The sequence below is a fragment of the Coregonus clupeaformis genome, chromosome 27 (assembly GCF_020615455.1).
Source record: "Coregonus clupeaformis isolate EN_2021a chromosome 27, ASM2061545v1, whole genome shotgun sequence".
Classification (NCBI taxonomy): domain Eukaryota; kingdom Metazoa; phylum Chordata; class Actinopteri; order Salmoniformes; family Salmonidae; genus Coregonus; species Coregonus clupeaformis.
The window spans coordinates 2,340,252-2,360,242 of record NC_059218.1 but is presented as its reverse complement, the minus strand read 5'-3'; the positions used below and the strand labels follow the sequence as shown (position 1 = coordinate 2,360,242).

Here is a 19,991-nt window from a genome sequence, read left to right as displayed (position 1 = left end):
ACTATATGTTGTGCTTATATTTTTGTTCAGTATATGCTAAACACATATTACTGCAACTCGCTGTTGGCTGGGCTCCCTGCCTGTGCCATTAAACCCCTACAACTTATCCAGAACGCTGCAGCCCATCTGGTGTTCAACCTTCCCAAGTTCTCTCATGTCACCCCGCTCCTCCGCACACTCCACTGGCTTCCAGTTGAGGCTCGCATCTACTACAAGACCATGGTGCTTGCCTACGGAGCTGTGAGGGGAACGGCACCTCCTTACCTTCAGGCTCTGATCAGTCCCTACACCCAAACGAGGGCACTACGTTCATCCACCTCTGACCTGCTAGCTCCCCTACCTTTACGGAAGCACCCGCTCAGCCCAGTCAAAGCTATTCGCTGCTCTGGCACCCCAATGGTGGAACAAGCTCCCCCACAACGCCAGGATAGCGGAGTCACTGACCACCTTCCGGAGACACTTGAAACCCTTACCTCTTTAAGGAATACCTGGAATAGTATAAAGTAATCCTTCTTCCCCCATCAATAAAAAAAGTTTTTAAAAAAGTGGTTGTCCCACTGGCTATCATAAGTTGAATGCATCAATTTGTAAGTCGCTCTGGATAAGAGCGTCTGCTAAATTATGTAAATGTAAATGTAAACCAAACATTAGGAACGCCTTCCTAATATTGAGTTGCACCCCTCTCCCCCTCACTTTTGACCTCAGAACAACCTTAATTCGTAGGGGCATGGATTCTACAAGGTGTCAAAAGCGTTCCACAGGGATGCTGGCCCATGTTGACTCCAATGCTTCCCACAGTTGTGTCAAGTTGGCTGGATGTCCTTTGGGGGGTGGCCCATTCTTGATTCACATGGGAAACTGTTGAGCATTAAAAACCCAGCAGCGTTGCAGTTCTTGACACAAACCGGTGCACCTGGCACCTACTACCATACCCCGTTCAAATGCACTTACATTTTTTGTCTTGCCCATTCACCCTCTGAATGGTGCACATACACAATCCATGTCCCAATTGTCTCCTTATTTAACCTGTCTCCTCTCTTTCATCTACACTAATTGAAGTGGATTTAACAAGTGACATCAATAAGGGATCATAGCTTCACCTGGATAGTCTGTCATGTAAAGAGCAGTTCTTAATGTTTTGTATACTCAGTGTATATTCAATGTTTATAGAACACTCCACACCTCAAGCCTGTACTTTGCACAGGTAGGCCATGCACAGGTACTTGAGAGTAAACTCATCCTCCCTCCTTTCTTCTCAGTGCTTTTGGAAAGTGGATGGTGCGATCAACAGTATGGTGCAATCAACAGTATGGTGCGATCAACAGTATGGTGCAATCAACAGTATGGTGCGATCAACAGTATGGTGCGATCAACTTCAACCCTAAAATCCAGCCAGCAGATGGTATTCTTATTAAGTAACTGAGAAAAGATCCAGAGAGCACTCTGTTTATTTAATAGGACGCTTATAAATGTGGTATGACTTCGTAAAGCATTTGTGTAGAGCTTACGAATGAATGCCTTATAAAGCCTTTATATGTCCGTTTGTTTAATAAAATGTGGCCAAAGTTACGAGTGTAACTGAACTGGGTCACAATGTCTAAAACAGTTCATAGCATCCTGTTGGTTACTGTTATTATGATTATAATTAATTATATATAAAACACATCAGACACCTCCAACAGCAGTCATTAACTTATTTATTATACTGAATTTACAAAATGAAAAGTAAAAGCAAGACTTGAATAAACAGTATTGTACATTTTTATTCCTGTATTTAACTAGCTTCTTTAGTTGTTGTTGACTTTTTGAAAAGCGTTCCACTGTACACAAGGCTGATGAAGTTTAGAACCTTTTAAAAAACACCCAGATGCTAGTGGACTTTCCGGTGCCGGGGCATAGGAGTAAGAAGGACACAGGTTTAGACACAACCTTTTTCCTGCCACTGAGATGCAGGGAACCCAGCTTAGCCATAATACCACCCAGACTTCTACTGGTACATGAGGGGAATAGAGGGTAGAAACTAACTGATAATAATCCACCATCTTGTGCTTCTACGTGCTTACTACGAGAATGGTCCTACTAAAGTCTATAGCAACTAAACATCTCTCAAAGTTTATATCCAATACATACAATTATGGTGCTTTAAAATAACAGTTGCATATTTAACAGTTAATCTCCACCATGGTTTAAATGGAGCCAAATATGGAGCACTAGAAAAGCGAAAATGTTTGTCGGAGGATCTCAGTGGCCTTCCCACAGATCCTCAGCTAGACCCTGACCCTTAACCTCTAACACTGAGATCAGAGTTCACTCCAGGTCTAGGATCAGATAAACGTTCACACAATCTGAAGGTTAACCAGTTGGGTGATGAATAAATCTGACCCTGCATCAGTGGTTAGGGGAGACTTAGACCTCCTCAGAGTTGAACCTGTACAGGCACACAGCTCTCAGACCAGTCTCTCTGTCTAACACAGACCACTAATAACAGGAACACATCTGATGCAGGCCTGGATGCCAACTTTTTCACAGACAGCACTTTGTCAGTTTTAAATTTTAGAAGGAGAAGGCATTCAAGGTTCCAACAGGTCCCAAAGTTTAGCTTTCATATATTTAACGGTCATTTAGAAATAGTAATGGTCATATAATGTTGAAATCCCCCTGTTGGGTTTTGTACTGAGTGAGGAGGGTACATCTCATCACTCCTCTGTTATCAAACCATTTCACAAACATCATTTTCAGACAAAGAGGAAAAAAACACAGCTAACCGAATGGAGATACTTTATATTTTGACACATCAATATAAGGAAGCGTTAAACATCGCTGCCATCTAAACATGTCCAGTAGTCATTGTTGTTAAACACCTGTAGGAGGGTTGGTGGAGAGAGAAGTTCCTTTAATGTTTTCCAATGAATTCCTTGGATGTTTTATGAGCCAATGTAAAACACAGTGGTATTCTTTACCCCAGACCACAGAGAGCAGCATGACCTATTCCAATAGCAGACTGTCATAACCCTAACCCTCAATACGAACTAATTAAACAAATGGAAACTAAAACTAAAACAACAAAACAATGGTGACTTCAACATGGTGATCTGTTACCGTGATGACCAAAATATTAAACATTTTTAAAAAGCAAAAGTCAATCTCTTCGGTTTGGAATGAAATTCTTACAGTATCAAAAAAAACATTCACCTTCATTGTCACTGGATGATATGACGCTAGGTAGGGAAGATAGGAGAGTAATATAAATACTTCAGGTTTGAGTAGAGTATAGCATTGCCCCCTTTAGAACAGAAAAACAGACAGTCCACAGTATTGACAAATGCCCACGCAGCCCTGGGTGTGTGTGAGGGGTATGTTTGGGGTCGAGGGGTGTGTGTGTGGAGGGAGGAGGTGAGGGGGTCACAGGTTTACCTGAAGGGGCACCCTGCTCTCTCCCTACACCCATGGGTGGGGTGGGTGGCAACAAAAGGCATGCTGAACTGAGGGAGGGTGTATATAGAAACTCCCCTGGCCAGAGGATGGGGGTAACAAAGGGGGAGAGACTGGGGCAGACATTGGGCTGTATGGAATGGTAATGGAGGGCAATATGGGGACCGTTGGAATTGTCTGGGGCAAATTGGCAATGTGGGGCAACTGAGGGCCGATACAGGAGCATTGGATGGTAGTGTGAGGGAAGGTTGGAGGCAGATAGCTAATGTTGAGGGCAGTTTAAGGGCAGCGGTGTTAGAAGGTCTTCCTGTGGATGGCCCGTGCTCTGTCCTCCTCATACTCCTTCTTACTGACCCACATCTTCTTAAAGGTGTCCAATGACGCCAGGATGGAGCCACTACACAGAACACAAGAGGGAGGAGAGGGATAAGAGATGAGTGAGTGAGTGTGCTATCAGGTCGTAAATCACAGCTGGCCTGGTACATTGTTTGCTGCCTCCAGCCATTAGGGATTCAGTTTCAATTACTCAATATTTTGGACAAAAACGGACGAATGTCAATACATTCAAACTAGCAAGGGCAATGATCACAAGTTAGTCATAACGTGACTAATAGGCTAGCTAATCTATTTATATAGCCATTTCTTTAGCAAGCTTCAAACGCGGAGCCTAACGTTGGCTAGCTATCTTCTGGGACGATGTCATGTCATTGGACGAATGGGTGAGTGGCCGACTTTTTCACCCCATATCGTTTTGCTGTGGCTACAGCTAAAGATGCAGGTGTCATTTGGTTAGCTAGCAAGAAATGTGAATCACTTTGCTAGCTAGCTATGCTGAACTTGAACGACTGTTATCCACAGTTAGCATATGTCTTAGTTGTCAATCCAATATAAATTTGGCATCGATCAAATGGGCAGGGAGGCAGGCAAGTTCCCATTCAGTTATTAAAACGTGGGTTGGGACCAGCATGCATTGGGGGACAAGCATGCATTGGCAGGCAAAGTGCAGAAGGGTGAGCAGGCTACTATTCCCCATTGTTTATCGGTGCTCTTTTGACGGCCAACTACAAGCTGAAAAAGTTTGAAAGGGTTTATCTACTGTTCCCTTGTTAGATTTTAGCTCATCTCGCTCTGGCAACATTAGTTGTTGATCTTCTTGTTGTTGATGTGGATAGGAAACTGAGGGAGAGAGAGCCTAACTTTTCATGGTTGTTTGATCAATAGGACTGTAAAGTTTCCAAATGTACGAGGACTCCCGTGGTAATTACATATTTGCAGAAATCCATTCAGGTGTATTTTGTGGCTTTTGGCCAATGCTTTCTAATGATCTAAAGTTGCGCTGTTGTTACTGCCTGTATACACACAGTCCGGTTCAAAGTGAATGACTGCAAGCCGGTGTGACAAATGATTTATTTGCATATAGGCCTACTGTAGCTCTGATTGGCTATGGTGCACCGGTCTGTGTAGAGTCCGGTCCTGGACAAGACATATGTTTTTATTAGGTTTTATTTGCTGCAGTGTCTATTAATTGTCCAAACGCACGGCCGCTTTTCCACTCTATATTGCTATAGAATTTTCACAAATGCCTTGCTGTACGTCATTCCTAAACATTCTATGAAAGTATGAAAGTGACCATATCTAAGTGGTCGCTTGTCAGAAAATGTAAAAAAAAATTGTGTCATATTCTTCCTGTGGGTGTATATAAACAGATTTCAATAGGATTTCATGTTGCTAAAACGCTGTCAGTTCCACTTTAAAAACGGCCCGCGACATGGTTTATGAAATTATATAAAATGCGCACGAACTTGCGGCAGAAAGGTAGCTCCAGTAAATGGGGCAGAACTTTTGAATGGTTTGGGCAAGAGATACACTGTTATCAGAGATGTAACGGCGCAAGCATGACTGTCACTGTGCTCTGTTTTCCCCTCTATGGCACTCAGAGGCTGCGTGACAGCGAAGCCTAGTCAGACTGGCCTGTGCTCTTGGTTCTAACAGGCTAAATGAAAAGATACTGTATCCACTTCGCTCAAGCTGCTCCAATAATTACACAAATGTAACAGAAGACTCATCAGTGTCTGCACACCTGTCACGACTTCTGCAGAGGCTGCCTCCCGTCCTTGTTCGGGCAGGTTTCGGCGTTCGTCGTCACCGGCTTACTAGCTACTGCCGATCCCATTCTCATCACTCCACTTGTCTTGTCAATCACACACACGGTGCTCATTTCCCTAATTAGTATGTGTATAAGTGTTCCCCTCGTCTTTGTGAGTGATTGTTTCATTGTGAGCGCAAGTAGGTTCAGCTACTCTTCCATTTGTTATTGCCAAGGTGGAATATTTCCCTTGTGATAGTTTCGTTTTGACGCTGGGTGCGTTTTATTTATGTAAACGGAATCAACTCTGGACTTCGGTGGTTTACATCCTGCGCCTGACTCCTTCATTCACACCTCATACCAGGCAGTGATGCAACCAGTCAGGATGCTCTCGATGGTGCAGCTGTAGAACCTTTTGAGGATCTGAGGACCCATTACAAATCTTTTCAGTCTCCTTAGAGGGAATAGGTTTTGTCGTGCCCTCTTCACGACTGTCTTGGTGTGCTTGGGCCATGTTAGTTTGTTGGTGATGTGGACAGCGCAATAGAGATTGCATCATCTGTGGATCTGTTGGGGCGGTATGTAAATTGGAGTGGGTCTAGGGTTTCTGGGATAATGGTGTTGATGTGAGCCATGACCAGCCTTTCAAAGCACTTCATGGCTACAGACGTGAGTGCTACGGGTCGGTAGTCATTTAGGCAGGTTACCTTAGTGTTCTTGGGCACAGGGACTATGGTGGTCTGCTTGAAACATGTTGGTATTACAGACTCAGACAGGGAGAGGTTGAAAATGTCAGTGAAGACACTTGCCAGTTGGTCAGCGCATGCTCGGAGTACACACCCTGGTAATACGTCTGGCCCTGAGGCCTTGTGAATGTTGACCTGTTTAAAGGTCTTACTCACATCGGCTACGGAGAGCGTGATCACACAGTCGTCCGGAAAAGCTGATGCTCTCATGCATGTTTAAGTATTACTTGCCTCGAAGCAAGCATAGAAGTAATTTGGCTCGTCTGGTATGCTCGTGTCACTGGGCAGCTCGCGGCTGTGCTTCCCTTTGTAGACTTTAAAAGTTTGCAAGCCCTGCCACATCCGACAAGCGTCGGAGCCGGAGTAGTACGATTCGATCTTAGTCCTGTATTAACGCTTTGCCTGTTTGATGGTTCATCGGAGAGCATAGCGGGATTTCTTATAAGCTTCCGGGTTAGAGTTCCGCTCCTTGAAAGCGGCAGCTCTACCCTTCAGCTCAGTGCGGATGTTGCCTGTAATCCATGGCTTCTGGTTGGGGTATGTAACACATACGTATGACGTATGATGTATGACGACATCATCGATGCACTTATTGATGAAGCCAGTGACTGATGTGGTGTACTCCTCAATGCCATCGGAAGAATCCCCGAACATATTCCATTCTGTGCTAGCAAAACAGTCCTGTAGCTTAGCATCTGCTTCATCTGACCACTTTTTTTATTAACCGAGTTACTGGTGCTTCCTGCTTCAGTTTTTGCTTGTAAGCAGGATTCAGGAGGATAGAATTATGGTCAGATTTGCCAAATGGAGGGCGAGGGAGAGCTTTGTACGCGTCTCTGTGTGTGGAGTAAAGGTGGTCTAGAGTTTTTTTCCATCTGGTTGCACATTTAACATGCTGGTAGAAATTAGGTAAAATGGATTTCAGTTTCCCTGCATTAAAGTCCCAGGCCACTAGGAGCACCGCCACTGGATGAGCTTTTTCCTGTTTGCTTACGGCCGTATACAGTTCATTGAGTGCGGTCTTAGTGCCTGCATCGGTTTGTGGTGGTAAATAGACAGCTACGAAAATAGATTAAGAATATAGATAAACTCTCTTTGTTGATAGTGTGGTCTATAGCTTATCATGAGATACTCTACCTCAGGCGAGCAAAACCTCAAGACTTCTTTAGATATCGTGTACCAGCTGTTGTTTACAAATATACATAGACCGCCACCCCTTGTCTTACCAGAGGCTGCTGTTCTATCCTGCCGATACAGTGTATAACCCGCCAGCTGTATGTTATTCATGTCTTCGTTCAGCCACGACTCGGTGAAACATAAGATATTACAGTTTTAATGTCCCGTTGGTAGGATATACGTGCCTGTAGTTCGTCCACTTTATTATCAAGCAATTGTAAGTTGGCCAATAGTATCGATGGCAAAGGAAGATTAGCCACTCGTCGCCGGCTCCTTACCAGACGCCCCGATCTCCTTCCACGATATCTCATTTTCTTTCTACTGCGAATGACGGGGATGAGGGCCCTGTCGGGTGTCCGGAGCAAATCCCTCTCATCCGACTCATTAAAGAAAAATTATTCATCCAGTTCAAGGTGAGTAATCGCTGTTCTGATGTCCAGAAGCTCTTTTGGGTCATAAGAGACGGTAGCAGCAACATTATGTACAAAATAAGTTATAAACAATGCGAGAAAAAAAAACACAAAATAGCACGTTTGGTTAAGAGTCCATAAAACGGCAGCCATCCCCTCCAGCGCCATTACAATGGTTGGCAGACGATGTGGCTGGCTGATCACAGCGGTCACACATGATATTGGATGAAGCACTGATTCTGATCTGACATCATGCTCTGAACTCCCGATATTCCCTTACTGGGATGCATTCTGTTCTCAGTCAATGATTTCAACATGTCAATGATAACCAAAATGTTCTTCGGATCTACACGATTCACATGGACGGCCTATTTTGAGATCAAAACGGTGAATACCGCCGAAAGGCAACGAGCTTGCATCCCTGGTGTGTGTGTGGTGATCTCTTACCCAATCCACGTGGAGTACAGCCTCTCCTGAGGGGCGGAGATCTGGACATGAAACAGAGCGAGAGAGACAGGAAGTCAGCAGGGGCTTGTTGACGCGACAACATCCTGCCAACATATGCTAAAAACATCAGGCTTATACTAACATGCTGAGCTCTGGCCAAGAAGAGGCCCCTGGGCATGAACTTGGTTATTAGTTACTATACCTTGATTTTCACGTCTTTGGGAGCGAGCTTCTTCACTTCGCTTAGTAGCCTGTCACCGAAGCCTGCAGCAGAAAATACTATGTTAGCTAACAGTGTGTGTGTGTGTGTGTGTGTGCAATGCTGAGCTAAGAAGCCTTAAACCACGAGAAAACACCCACTTTCCATTCACAACACACTGGTATTAGTTGATGTCGAACAGTCAGTGTGTGTGTGTGTGTGTGTGTAACCTTTGAGCAGTGTAGATCCTCCAGACAGTACAATGTTGGAGAAGAGTGTGCGTCGGAGGTCCATGTCAGACTTCTGGATGGCGAAAGCCAGCACCTCATGGATCCCCTCGCTCTCGTCTCCGATCAAGTCTGGCCTGAACAGCAGCTCTGGTGCTCGGAACCGGGCTGGACCAATCTGGACAGGGGGCAGAGGTCAACGGTCAGAGTTAGGGTCAACTGGGTGTCAGATTAGGCTCAGGGTCATCATGGTGATTATGATGTTGTTGATGTTTGTAGTCCTTCAAAAGAAAATGAAGGTGTGTGTTAAATACTAACATCCAGCGTGCTGCCGTCGGGGAGGGTGTACTGAGCCTTCTCTGTCTCCAGAGTCTCATCCTTCTGGGGGTTCAGGGACAGGTAGCAGGCTCTCTGAGGACAGAAACACACACATTATCACCAAATTCCTATTGACAGCTATAGAGCCCTGCGTTTCTTTTAGTTTGGTTACGTGTGTGTGTGTGTGTGTGTGTGTGTCACACGCACATGTACACACAGTCCGTCCCGTACCTCTTTGATGGTGCGAACAACCTCAAACTCTGCGGAGGTGTGGAAGTCGTAGCCCTCCTTGCGTAGCAGCAGCCGGAGGTAGCGGGACACGTCCCTGCCAGCGATGTCCACCCTCATGATGGAGTGGGGGATGGCAAAGCCCTCGTAGATGGGCACCGCGTGGGTCACCCCGTCACCCGCATCTAACACCACCCCCGTGGTACGCCCTGTTGCATAGCTGGGCAAGAGAGGGATGAGAGTATAACACACACACAAAAGCGTGTGTGAGACACGACCACACACACACGGGGAAACATACTCACAGACTGAGGACTGCCTGCATGGAGATAAAGAGGGCGGGGACGTTGAAGGTCTCGAAGAAAACCTCAGCCGCCTTCTCCCTGTTCTTACTGGGGTTCAGAGGCGCTTCAGTCAACAGGACAGGGTGCTGGAGGGAAGGAGAGAGAAGGAAAGGGAGAGGGACAGTTTTATCATATGCGACTAAAGCCAGTGACCGTGGCTACTGAAGGAAGCATGTGGTCGACTGTTCTGCAATGACCACCAAAACAAGGAATAAGGTTATAAAAGAGAGGAGAGCTCACCTCCTCTGAGAAGGTCTGCAGCTGTTCCTTGGAGTAGACGTACTGCCAGATCCTCTCCATGTCGTTCCAGTCCTTCACTATGCCGTGCTCCATGGGATACCTCACTGACAGTAACCCTCTGTGCTCCTGAGAGGGGAAGGGTAAGAGAAGGGTTAGTTAGAGGCTTGTTGTGACAGGCCCATTCATAGTGTGTGAGGAAGCCTATGGTGTGAAGCCTACCTCTGCTTTGGGTCCAATGAAGAGGTCCCCCTCCAGGGCTCCTGCCATCACGCGCACATGCTTGGGACGGCCCACACTGGATCACACACACAGCAGAACACAACAGATTCATGAACACAACCCAAATCCCTTGGATGCTATCTGACTGAATATCAGCAGTGTGTTATTGGTGTAGGATAAGTAAAAATTGAGGTCTTACTAGTTGGGGAAGCAGTATTTGGGAATCTGGTCTCCAGCAAAGCCAGCTTTGACAACACCTGAACCCTGGGGAGAGAAAGTACGATAGAGGTAAATAGGGGGAAGAAATAAAAACAGAGAGGAGAGAAAGGGGTCCATATTGAGCTATGACTGCTTGTGTTCTCTGTCCTCACCCACTGCAATTAACACTCCTCGTGTGTGTGTCTCATAAGACACAGCCTGAAGCCAAAGAAGGCATCATCCCTCTCTGGCTAAGACATCACACACTCTCCAGCCTTTGTCTGCTGGGTCATGGCAGCATCACAGGGCTTTATAATTAAAAGTTTCATAAGGGTTTGAGTGCCACTCATGTAAAACAGTATGCTACTTGTATAGCTTTCAGACAGAGCCCATGACAGGCCTCAGGGCTAATCAGGGCAACAGATGACACAGGTACTATGTTGACAACAACCTGCAAGGTTGGGTACACTCATTCAGGATAAATAATCTAGCAAAGAAATTGAAAATGCAATTTCAAGTAGTTTTTTTTGGATTGAAGTTGTTTATTTTTAGACTGGTATACGCTAAGGCGCATGATCAGTGACTGATGGCGATAGTTAGCACTTGCTAATGCTGTTAGCTAGCCAATTTCTCTGGCAATGCAGGGCTAGCATCAGAGACGATCCACCTCAAAAAGCATAAGAAAATGGATGACACCCACCATCTCAGATTGCTCTAAAATTGTTTATGTAGTTATTAACAGATACGATTAGCATTCCCCAAAAATCCCCCCAATATTGTGAAAATCCATCCACATACACCCCACACCAATCCCACTCCAACAACCAGTAAACAGTATAAGTTATCTATGTTAAACAAGTAGTATGAAGCTGTGGCTTGGAGTATTTCTTCTCCATACTATGTAATGTATTTCCTGTAAATCTGGTGTTGTTTTTTCCTCCTGTTCAGAGAAATTTGTAATTGAAGTCGCTTGCATTATTTCCCATTAGGTAGTATGACAGTACCATGTTTTGACCACTAGATGTCGCTGTTTCTGCTATACCGCCACACTTTATCCAGTTTGCTGGTCCCTTTTGTTTATTAAATAGATCACAACATTTATTTTGCAACTTTAGGTTGTAAAACAATAGATTTGGCTCAATTCAAGCCAGTCCTCCATGAAAGCAATTCAGTTTGCCCATCTCTTAGCAACCTAATACTTCATCCCAACTCTCCTTGAATAGTCCAACAAGTGGCCGCTCTCTGAGAGGGCTATCCATATGCAATTCTCATATGCAGACTTTTTCTATAAGCCTAAAATATAACAATACAAATGGGCTAAAATATAGTGACAACCATAATAACATAATTAATTGCATGGCAGTCTTATGTTTTTCAATAAAATAATCAGGAAACAGCTCTATATGTATTGTGATTAGTGACATTTACCAATAACAACAAAAAACACCAATTGCAAAACACTATACAGTGTGTGTTTGGGACTTTTACCATTGAAGACCATCAGAGACCATAACATTGAAACCATTAGAACTGCTGTAGTCTAATAGTTTGCTTGTTCACCAGGAATGGTCTAACAAAAATTACCAATTTGGGTGCAATCAATTAGCTTAATTTCTCCGAGATAAAACTACATTTCAACCAAATAATGTTTCAGGAATGTAAATCCTATCTGTTTCTAACTACGGAGAAAATGTCAGAACAATCGGAGATGGTGGGGGTCATGGCTTGCTGAAACGACATGGAAAGACTCAGCATAGATGGCTAGCCGTTAGCAAGCCAAGGTGGGGTTAGTCTCCCGGCGACACAATTGTGTCTAGCCGGTGTTGCAACTAGCTTCCTAGTAGCTGATGCAACTATGATTTTATCATATGCATATTGTTATTCTTCCAGCACAGAAAATATGATGGAGATGTAGCTAGCGTTATACAGCGTTTAGATGAAAAATAACGTAACGTAAGCTGGATAGCTAGCACTCGCAAGCTGGTTCTGCAGCACAAGTTAGCTAACAAGCTATGCAATGCAACAAAAATAAATTGAGGCATTCTACACGATGTGCACATGGGAAGAGCTAGCTAGCTAAGTGCAACTGGAATATATTGATGAATAGCAAGCTAGTACACAGTATTCAGTAATGTCAGATATCAAAGCTTCCAACACAATAAGCTAGCTAGCTAACCTCCCTGAGTAGTCATTTAGCGGGCAAGGCAGGGTGTGGATGAGTGACATCATACTTACATTATCGATCACAACCGGCTGGTTAGCTATAATGTCATAGGACTCCATGACGAACTGATTGTTTAAGATATGTTTCTATTATTCCTTCGATACAATATTGCCTATTGTATATTCTAATCATGTAAATAACGCCCTGTCACTCTGGGCTCAGACGACTCGCTGCCGCTGCTTGCTTTGATCACAACCGAACCCTGTGTCTGGTTATCTAGACGGACACTGGTAACAGCCAATCGCAATGCTGCCAGCTGGAGTTCACGTGCTCACTGTCGAATCAACCCTCGATTCAGGGTTGTCAGCGTGTGCACCATTTTGGTTGGCTGGCTTTCCATTATCTTCATGAAAACATTTATCATTACATTATATTTATGTGCATGTTTTTTAAATCATGGTTAATTAGCATTGGTAATTAGCTATTACTGAATAGAAATGATGTATGGTTTATCTGTCTGTTGCAAATTCCAGAACACCCAAAAATGATTAGGTTAAAAAAAAATCAATGACAGTGATTCTTTCCCTTTAAGAAAAAAGTGTCTGTAATCAGAAGGACTGTTGTGCATTTTTGGCACTGAGGTATAGATTTTTGGCCGTCAGTAGGACAGTCAGACCTCTGAGAAGCGAGCAAGAATAAGCAAGACCTAGAAAGAATAAGGCGGTGACCTCGGAGATTTCCCTTCAAAATAAAAGTATCGTAATGAAGACTGTAAAAAATTATACAAACATTTTGTTAGGAAATGGTAGCACTTAGAGTGTTGTTTAACCAGTTAAATGTAACTAAATGTAATCGAAAATGTCATCTACGTAATTCCCAAAAGTAATTATTTATCGTGAGAGGGCCATAAACAATAACTAGTAATGCAGCATACTGGGCTTCCGAGTGGCGCAGCGGTCTAAGGCACTGCATCTCAGTGCTTGAGGCGTCACTACAGACCCCCTGGTTCGACTCCAGGCTGTATCACAACCGGCCGTGATTGGGAGTCCCATAGGGCGGCGCAAAATTGGCCTAGCTTCATCTGGGTTTGGCAGGTGTAGGCGTCATTGTAAATAAGAATTTGTTCTTAACTGACTTGCCTAGTTAAATAGTTATAAATGAGGTGTAGTCACTTTTGAGGACTCAAGTACACAGTACAAATATGAAATATTTTATATGATGTATTTCCTATTCAACAAAACTGTATGAATAAGGCTTGAAATGACTTACACTATATGTACAAAAATATGTGGACATCCCTTCAAATTAGTGGATTCGGCTAGTTCAGCCACACCCGTTGCTGACAGGTGTATAAAGTCGAGCACACAGCCATGCAATCTCCATTGACAAACATTGGCAGTAGAATGGCCTTACTGAAGAGCTCAGTGACTTTCAACGTGGCACCGTCATAGGATGCCACCTTTCCAACAAGTCAATTCATCAAAGAGCTGCCCCAGTCAACTGTAAGTGCTGTTATTGTGAAGTGGAAATGTCTAGAAGCAACTTAAAAATCGTCTGTCCTCCGTTGCAACACTCACTACCGAGTTCCAAACTGCCTCTGGAAGCAACGTCAGCATAAGAACTGTTTGTCGGGAGCTTCATGAAATGGGCCGAGCAGCTGCACACAAGACTAAGATCACCATACACATTGCCAAGCGTCGGCTGGAGTGGTGTAAAGCTCACTGCCATTGGACTCTGGAGCAGTGGAAAGCGTTCTCTGGAGTGATGAAACATGCAGTGGCGACCCGTCATTCAGGGGCAGAGCCCCACCTGATTTGAGACCCACATTTTTAGCAAAATAAAAATACATTTAAAAAATGTTGCTTGCCTGTTTTGCATGTTATTTTGGCATTAATACATGTCACAAATCAGTTTGCAAACAAGTCTAAAGGTAGAGCTCGAGAATTCAAGTCCCTTGGGTGCTGCCATAGAGTTAAATTAGAAGTGCCCGTTCAAGAAGGCTCAAGGTCACTGGCCACAGATAAAATGATGTCAAATTACGTTATATCTACAGTAGCTTTGATTGGACTGATCATGTCAACATCATACTTTCTAAATCTTAGCTAGCAGTCATCATCATGAATCAAGTCGACAATCTACTGGCAAATCCTTTTTAATCCTTGTCATATGGAGAGAAATAATTAAGAGAAATTATAGATAAAACGTACCGGAGCTCATCGGCCATTGGACATAAATATTACACAACAAGTTGGAAATCGCAAATTCAACAATGAGTGTTTTCGGAAGGAATCAGTGGCTAACTACAAGCATTGCAAAGCAATCACTAGCCTGCTATTCAGTGGAGTGGCTGTGTGGTCCCAAGTCTTAAGGGTCTCTTTTCCAAGCTTAAAATGATACACATTCAACATTGGCAATGCTGTCAATTAAGCATGATATTGTATCGCGCTCAAAACAACTGTTAACTCAGAACTACGAAATCTGACTTCAGTGAGTTCAAGATTTCGCCTACTGTTCTGACTTGATGGTGCACATGTAGCCTATAACCTGTTTTAGAGAAATTAATCATTGAATATTGTAAGAGCTTTCATTGTCTGCTTATATGCCCCCTTTATTTATCCTACGGTTTTGACTTGGTGTACAGGGAGAACACTGTAAGAATGGCCTTGCTCTGAATTCTGTCGCTGTACATTTCAAAAGTGCTGAACAAATAGTTATATTGACTACGTCCGTCCTAGCTCGCTCATTAATGTCTTAATCGAAATTACGGATTGCCTCTTATCCACTTATCGTCCCCTTATGCCATAGTTTGTACATCTCAATTGTCAGTAGAAACCACATTTGTTTAAGCAAGTCAGCCATATCAGCTATGTTTTTTTTTAAGTAAATGAGGCTGAATGAACCGTTAGCTGCCAGACAAGGCTCTGCTATTAGACAGGTGTAGCAGTGGTAAGGCGTTGGGACTGCTGTTGGGACTCTGCTGTTGGGACAGCTTTATGTAGGCCCTAACAGTTTGTGGGCACCGTTTGTTATAGTGCAATTAATGTATTGTTTAGTGTTGTGTTGTGTAGTGTAGTGGCTTTGCTGGCATGCATCCCACATTTTTTGTTTTGTTTGCCCCACCAAGATTGACATGCTAAAATGTGGCAGTCCAACGGACAAATCTGGGTTTGGCGGATGCCAGGAGAACGCTACCTGCCCCAATGCATAGTGCCAACTGTAAAGTTTGGTAGAGGAGGAATAATGGTCTGGGGATGTTTTTCATGGTTCGGGCTAGGCCCTTAGTTCCAGTGAAAGGAAATCTTAACGCTACAGCATACAATGACATTCTAGCCGATTCTGTGCTTCCAACTTTGTGGCAACAGTTTGGGGAAGGCCCTTTCCTGTTTCAGCATGACAATGCCCCCGTGCACAAAGCGGTTCCATACAGAAATGGTTTGTCGAGAATGGAGTGGAAAAACTTTACTGGCCTGTACAGAGCCCTGACCTCAACCCCATCGAAAACCTTTGTGATGATTTGGAATGCCGACTGCGAGCCAGGCCTAATCACCAAACATCAGTGCCCGACCTCACTAATGCTGTTGTGGCTCAATGGAACCAAGTCCCCGCAGCAATTTTAGTGGAAAGCCTTCCCAGAACTGTGGAGGCTGATATAGCAGCAAAGGGGGGACCAACTCCATATTAATGCCCATGATTTTAGAATGAGATATTAAACGAGCAGGTATCCACATAACATATATATATATACAGTGGGGAGAACAAGTATTTGATACACTGCCGATTTTGCAGGTTTTCCTACTTACAAAGCATGTAGAGGTCTGTAATTTTTATCATAGGTACACTTCAACTGTGAGAGACGGAATCTAAAACAAATATCCCGAAAATCACATTGTATGATTTTTAAGTAATTAAGTTGCATTTTATTGCATGACATAAGTATTTGATACATCAGAAAAGCAGAACTTAATATTTGGTACAGAAACCTTTGTTTGCAATTACAGAGATCATAGGTTTCCTGTAGGTCTTGACCAGGTTTGCACACACTGCAGCAGGGATATTGGCCCACTCCTCCATACAGACCTTCTCCAGATCCTTCAGTTCTCGGGGCTGTCGCTGGGCAATACGGACTTTCAGCTCCCTCCAAAGATTTTCTATTAGGTTCAGGTCTGGAGACTGGCTAGGCCACTCCAGGACCTTGAAATGCTTCTTACGGAGCCACTCCTTAGTTGCCCTGGCTGTGTGTTTCGGGTCGTTGTCATGCTGGAAGACCCAGCTACGACCCATCTTCAATGCTCTTATTGAGGGAAGGAGGTTGTTGGCCAAGATCTCGCGATACATGGCCCCATCCATCCTCCCCTCAATACGGTGCAGTCGTCCTGTCCCCTTTGCAGAAAAGCATCCCCAAAGAATGATGATTCCACCTCTATGCTTCACGGTTGGGATGGTGTTCTTGGGGTTGTACTCATCCTTCTTCTTCCTCCAAACACGGCGAGTGGAGTTTAGACCAAAAAGCTCTATATTTGTCTCATCAGACCACATGACCTTCTCCCATTCCTCCTCTGGATCATCCAGATGGTCATTGGCAAACTTCAGACAGGCCTGGACATGCGCTAGCTTGAGCAGGGGGACCTTGCGTGCGCTGCAGGATTTTAATCCATGACTGCGTAGTGTGTTACTAATGGTTTTCTTTGAGACTGTGGTCCCAGCTCTCTTCAGGTCATTGACCAGGTCCTGCCGTGTAGTTCTGGGCTGATCCCTCACCTTCCTCATGATCACTGATGCCCCACGAGGTGACATCTTGCATGGAGCCCCAGACCGAGGGTGATTGACCGTCATCTTGAACTTCTTCCATTTTCTAATAATAGCGCCAACAGTTGTTGCCTTCTCACCAAGCTGCTTGCCTATTGTCCTGTAGCCCATCCCAGCCTTGTGCAGGTCTACAATTTTATCCCTGATGTCCTTACACAGCTCTCTGGTCTTGGCCATTGTGGAGAGGTTGGAGTCTGTTTGATTGAGTGTGTGGACAGGTGTCTTTTATACAGGTAACGAGTTCAAACAGGTGCAGTTAATACAGGTAATGAGTGGAGAACAGGAGGGCTTCTTAAAGAAAAGCTAACAGGTCTGTGAGAGCCAGAATTATTACTGGTTGGTAGGTGATCAAATACTTATGTCATGCAATAAAATGCAAATTAATTACTTAAAAATCATACAATGTGATTTTCTGGATTTTTGTTTTAGATTCCATCTCTCACAGTTGAAGTGTATCTATGATAAAAATTACAGACCTCTACATGCTTTGTAAGTAGGAAAACCTGCAAAATCGGCAGTGTATCAAATACTTGTTCTCCCCACTGATATATATATATATATATATATATATATATATATATATATATATATATATATATATGTGAAATAAACTTTAGAAAATGCATTAAAATCCCATTGTTATTCAGCCCATTCACGATGTTCAGTATGTTTTCCATATTAGACATGCATATTGCACCGTACATAATTGCCTGTATGTTGTGTCGCAGTAAAAGGGGGGTCATTCTACTAAGGAGCATTTCTATTTTCCAAAGTTTACACCCAGAGGATCTTCGCTGCTCATTTTGCGGCCCTTAAAGTGTGGCCAATCAGCTTAAATGCAGTTTGTTTTTCATATTGGACATACATATTGCATCATAGACAATTATCTGTACCAAACAGATCAGTTTGAACAAAAAGCTAGGTCATAGGAAGTGTTTTTGGACCTTTAGGGCTGAAGCGTTACAGATTGTGCAATAGAAATGTAAAGCTAATTTCCGATTGAGCCGACATATGCATAATTTACTGTCAATGCAGTCTCTGCTAACGCAGGAATATTGCCTTTAAATGTAAATAGTGTTGTAACGCTGAACTTCTGCGATACAGATTGAATAGAGCCCTTACTGTGGTCAAACAGCTTAAAGTGTATTCTAGAGTCACTAGAATACAAAACCGGGCAGTTTGAACAAAAACCTAGGTCAGGAAGTCTTACTGGACTTTTACTGTGGTCAGACAGCTTAAAATGGGGCCCTGGACATGTATATGGTACAAATATAGCACTGTACAGGAAAAAAAAATTTGATTGTGTGTCCATAAAACCAGGGTCCAGTATACTCACTAGAGTCCCTAAAGTACAAAACAGGTGAGTTTGAATAAAAACTTGCGTCACAGGACGCATTGCATTCCAAAATAGCTTACAATGTAAAAGCCAAATCCTTCTGGTGGACACTAAGGAAAATATACAAAAAAATAATAATAAATGACTACATTCAAAAAGTCAAGAGAGATGCAAATACATTTCTTTAAAAAATCAAATGCTTTTCATCAACAGTAACACTCGGTAGAGTCAGCCCATTGGGCACAAACTGGTTGAATCAACATTGTTTCCAAACCATTTTATGATTGGTGTGATACTAACCTATTTACATGGTCTTACTAGGATACTGCCTCAAAAAATATATTTTATTTGTCTAGCCAAAACGCTTGACCTGAGGCATGTTTTGGCACATAAGGCTAGCCTTGCGCTGATTTAAATGTTTTAAGTCTGCAGCCTGCTCATCATCAGTAGGAAAAGTAGGTTATTTACAGTGATGCCAGTCAGTTAACACCCCATCTACTGATCACATTGTTGCCATTATTTCGCTTAAGCAGTTAGCTTCTCACCTAATCACCTGCTAATAGTCGGAATTTGGCACCACCATTATAGTGCAAGTCAAGAGTGCAAGTCTGGTATGGAATTGCGTTTTATTTCACACTGGAAGCAAAATAGTTGATCTATTCCTTTGTAATTAAGATATAATCCGGAATTAGTAAATCAGCAGAGTTAAAGTGACAGTACTAAAGTGTAGACTGGACCCTGGTTTTATGGACACAAACATTAGTTTTTCCTTTGCAGTGTTACATTTGTACCATATAGTGTATGGGCCCCACACAAACGTTTTGTTCAAACTCATCTGTTTTGTATATTAAGGACTCTAGTAAGTAGGCCTCTGGTTTTATGGACACACAATCGATTATGTACTGTGCAATATTTATGTCCAATGTGAAAAAACAACTGGATTTCAGCTGATTGGCCTCTCTTTAAGGGCCGCAAAACAAGCAGTGAAGCACCTCTGGGATTACCTCTGTGGATTTGGAAACTAGAAGTGCTCCTGAGTAAAATGGACCATGCATTTACTGCAACACAACCTACAGAAAATGGTGTATGGTTCTCTGAATTATAGGAGTGCACCAGCACTGTGCATGCACAAAAAAACATTGTTGACCATTTACATTTTACATTTTAGTCATTTAGCAGACGCTCTTATCCAGAGCGATTTACAGTTAGTGAGTGCATACATTTTCATACATTTAGGCAAAGAAAATTAAATACAAATAATTCACATAATATGTCATAGAAAAACTATTCTTTGTATGATAACTAGTATAAAATATATCGATAATTCTGCACATTTTCGCTATAATTATTAATTCAGCTACGAAGTATACAGGACGTTACTCTTATTCTGAAGCGTTCCAAAAAAACGTGACCCG

General features: G+C 43.2%; 1 protein-coding gene across 1 annotated transcript; it reads right to left on the bottom strand.

Moving 5' to 3' along the window:
• Positions 1-1,679: 1,679 nt before the first annotated feature.
• LOC121541541 (beta-centractin) lies at positions 1,680-12,713 on the bottom strand. The gene is made up of 11 exons (XM_041850616.2): positions 12,506-12,713; positions 10,272-10,336; positions 10,073-10,148; positions 9,854-9,979; positions 9,575-9,699; positions 9,273-9,489; positions 9,042-9,134; positions 8,727-8,901; positions 8,500-8,561; positions 8,298-8,338; positions 1,680-3,829 (listed from the first exon to the last, which is right to left on the bottom strand). The coding sequence occupies exons 1-11, from the start codon at positions 12,551-12,553 to the stop codon at positions 3,727-3,729; spliced, it is 1,131 nt and encodes a 376-aa protein (XP_041706550.1). The 5' UTR covers positions 12,554-12,713; the 3' UTR covers positions 1,680-3,726.
• Between the last annotated feature and the right edge of the window lie 7,278 nt (positions 12,714-19,991).

Bases quoted from the DNA above. Each gene is read 5' to 3' on its own strand.
- LOC121541541 (XM_041850616.2), bottom strand. From the start codon at position 12,553: ATGGAGTCCTATGACATTATAGCTAACCAGCCGGTTGTGATCGATAAT. The intron at 10,149-10,271 runs GTAAGACCTCAA...TGTGTGATCCAG, and splicing joins AAATACTGCTTCCCCAACTA to TGTGGGCCGTCCCAAGCATG. The intron at 3,830-8,297 runs GTAAGAGATCAC...TGTTCTGTGTAG, and splicing joins CTGTACTCCACGTGGATTGG to TGGCTCCATCCTGGCGTCAT.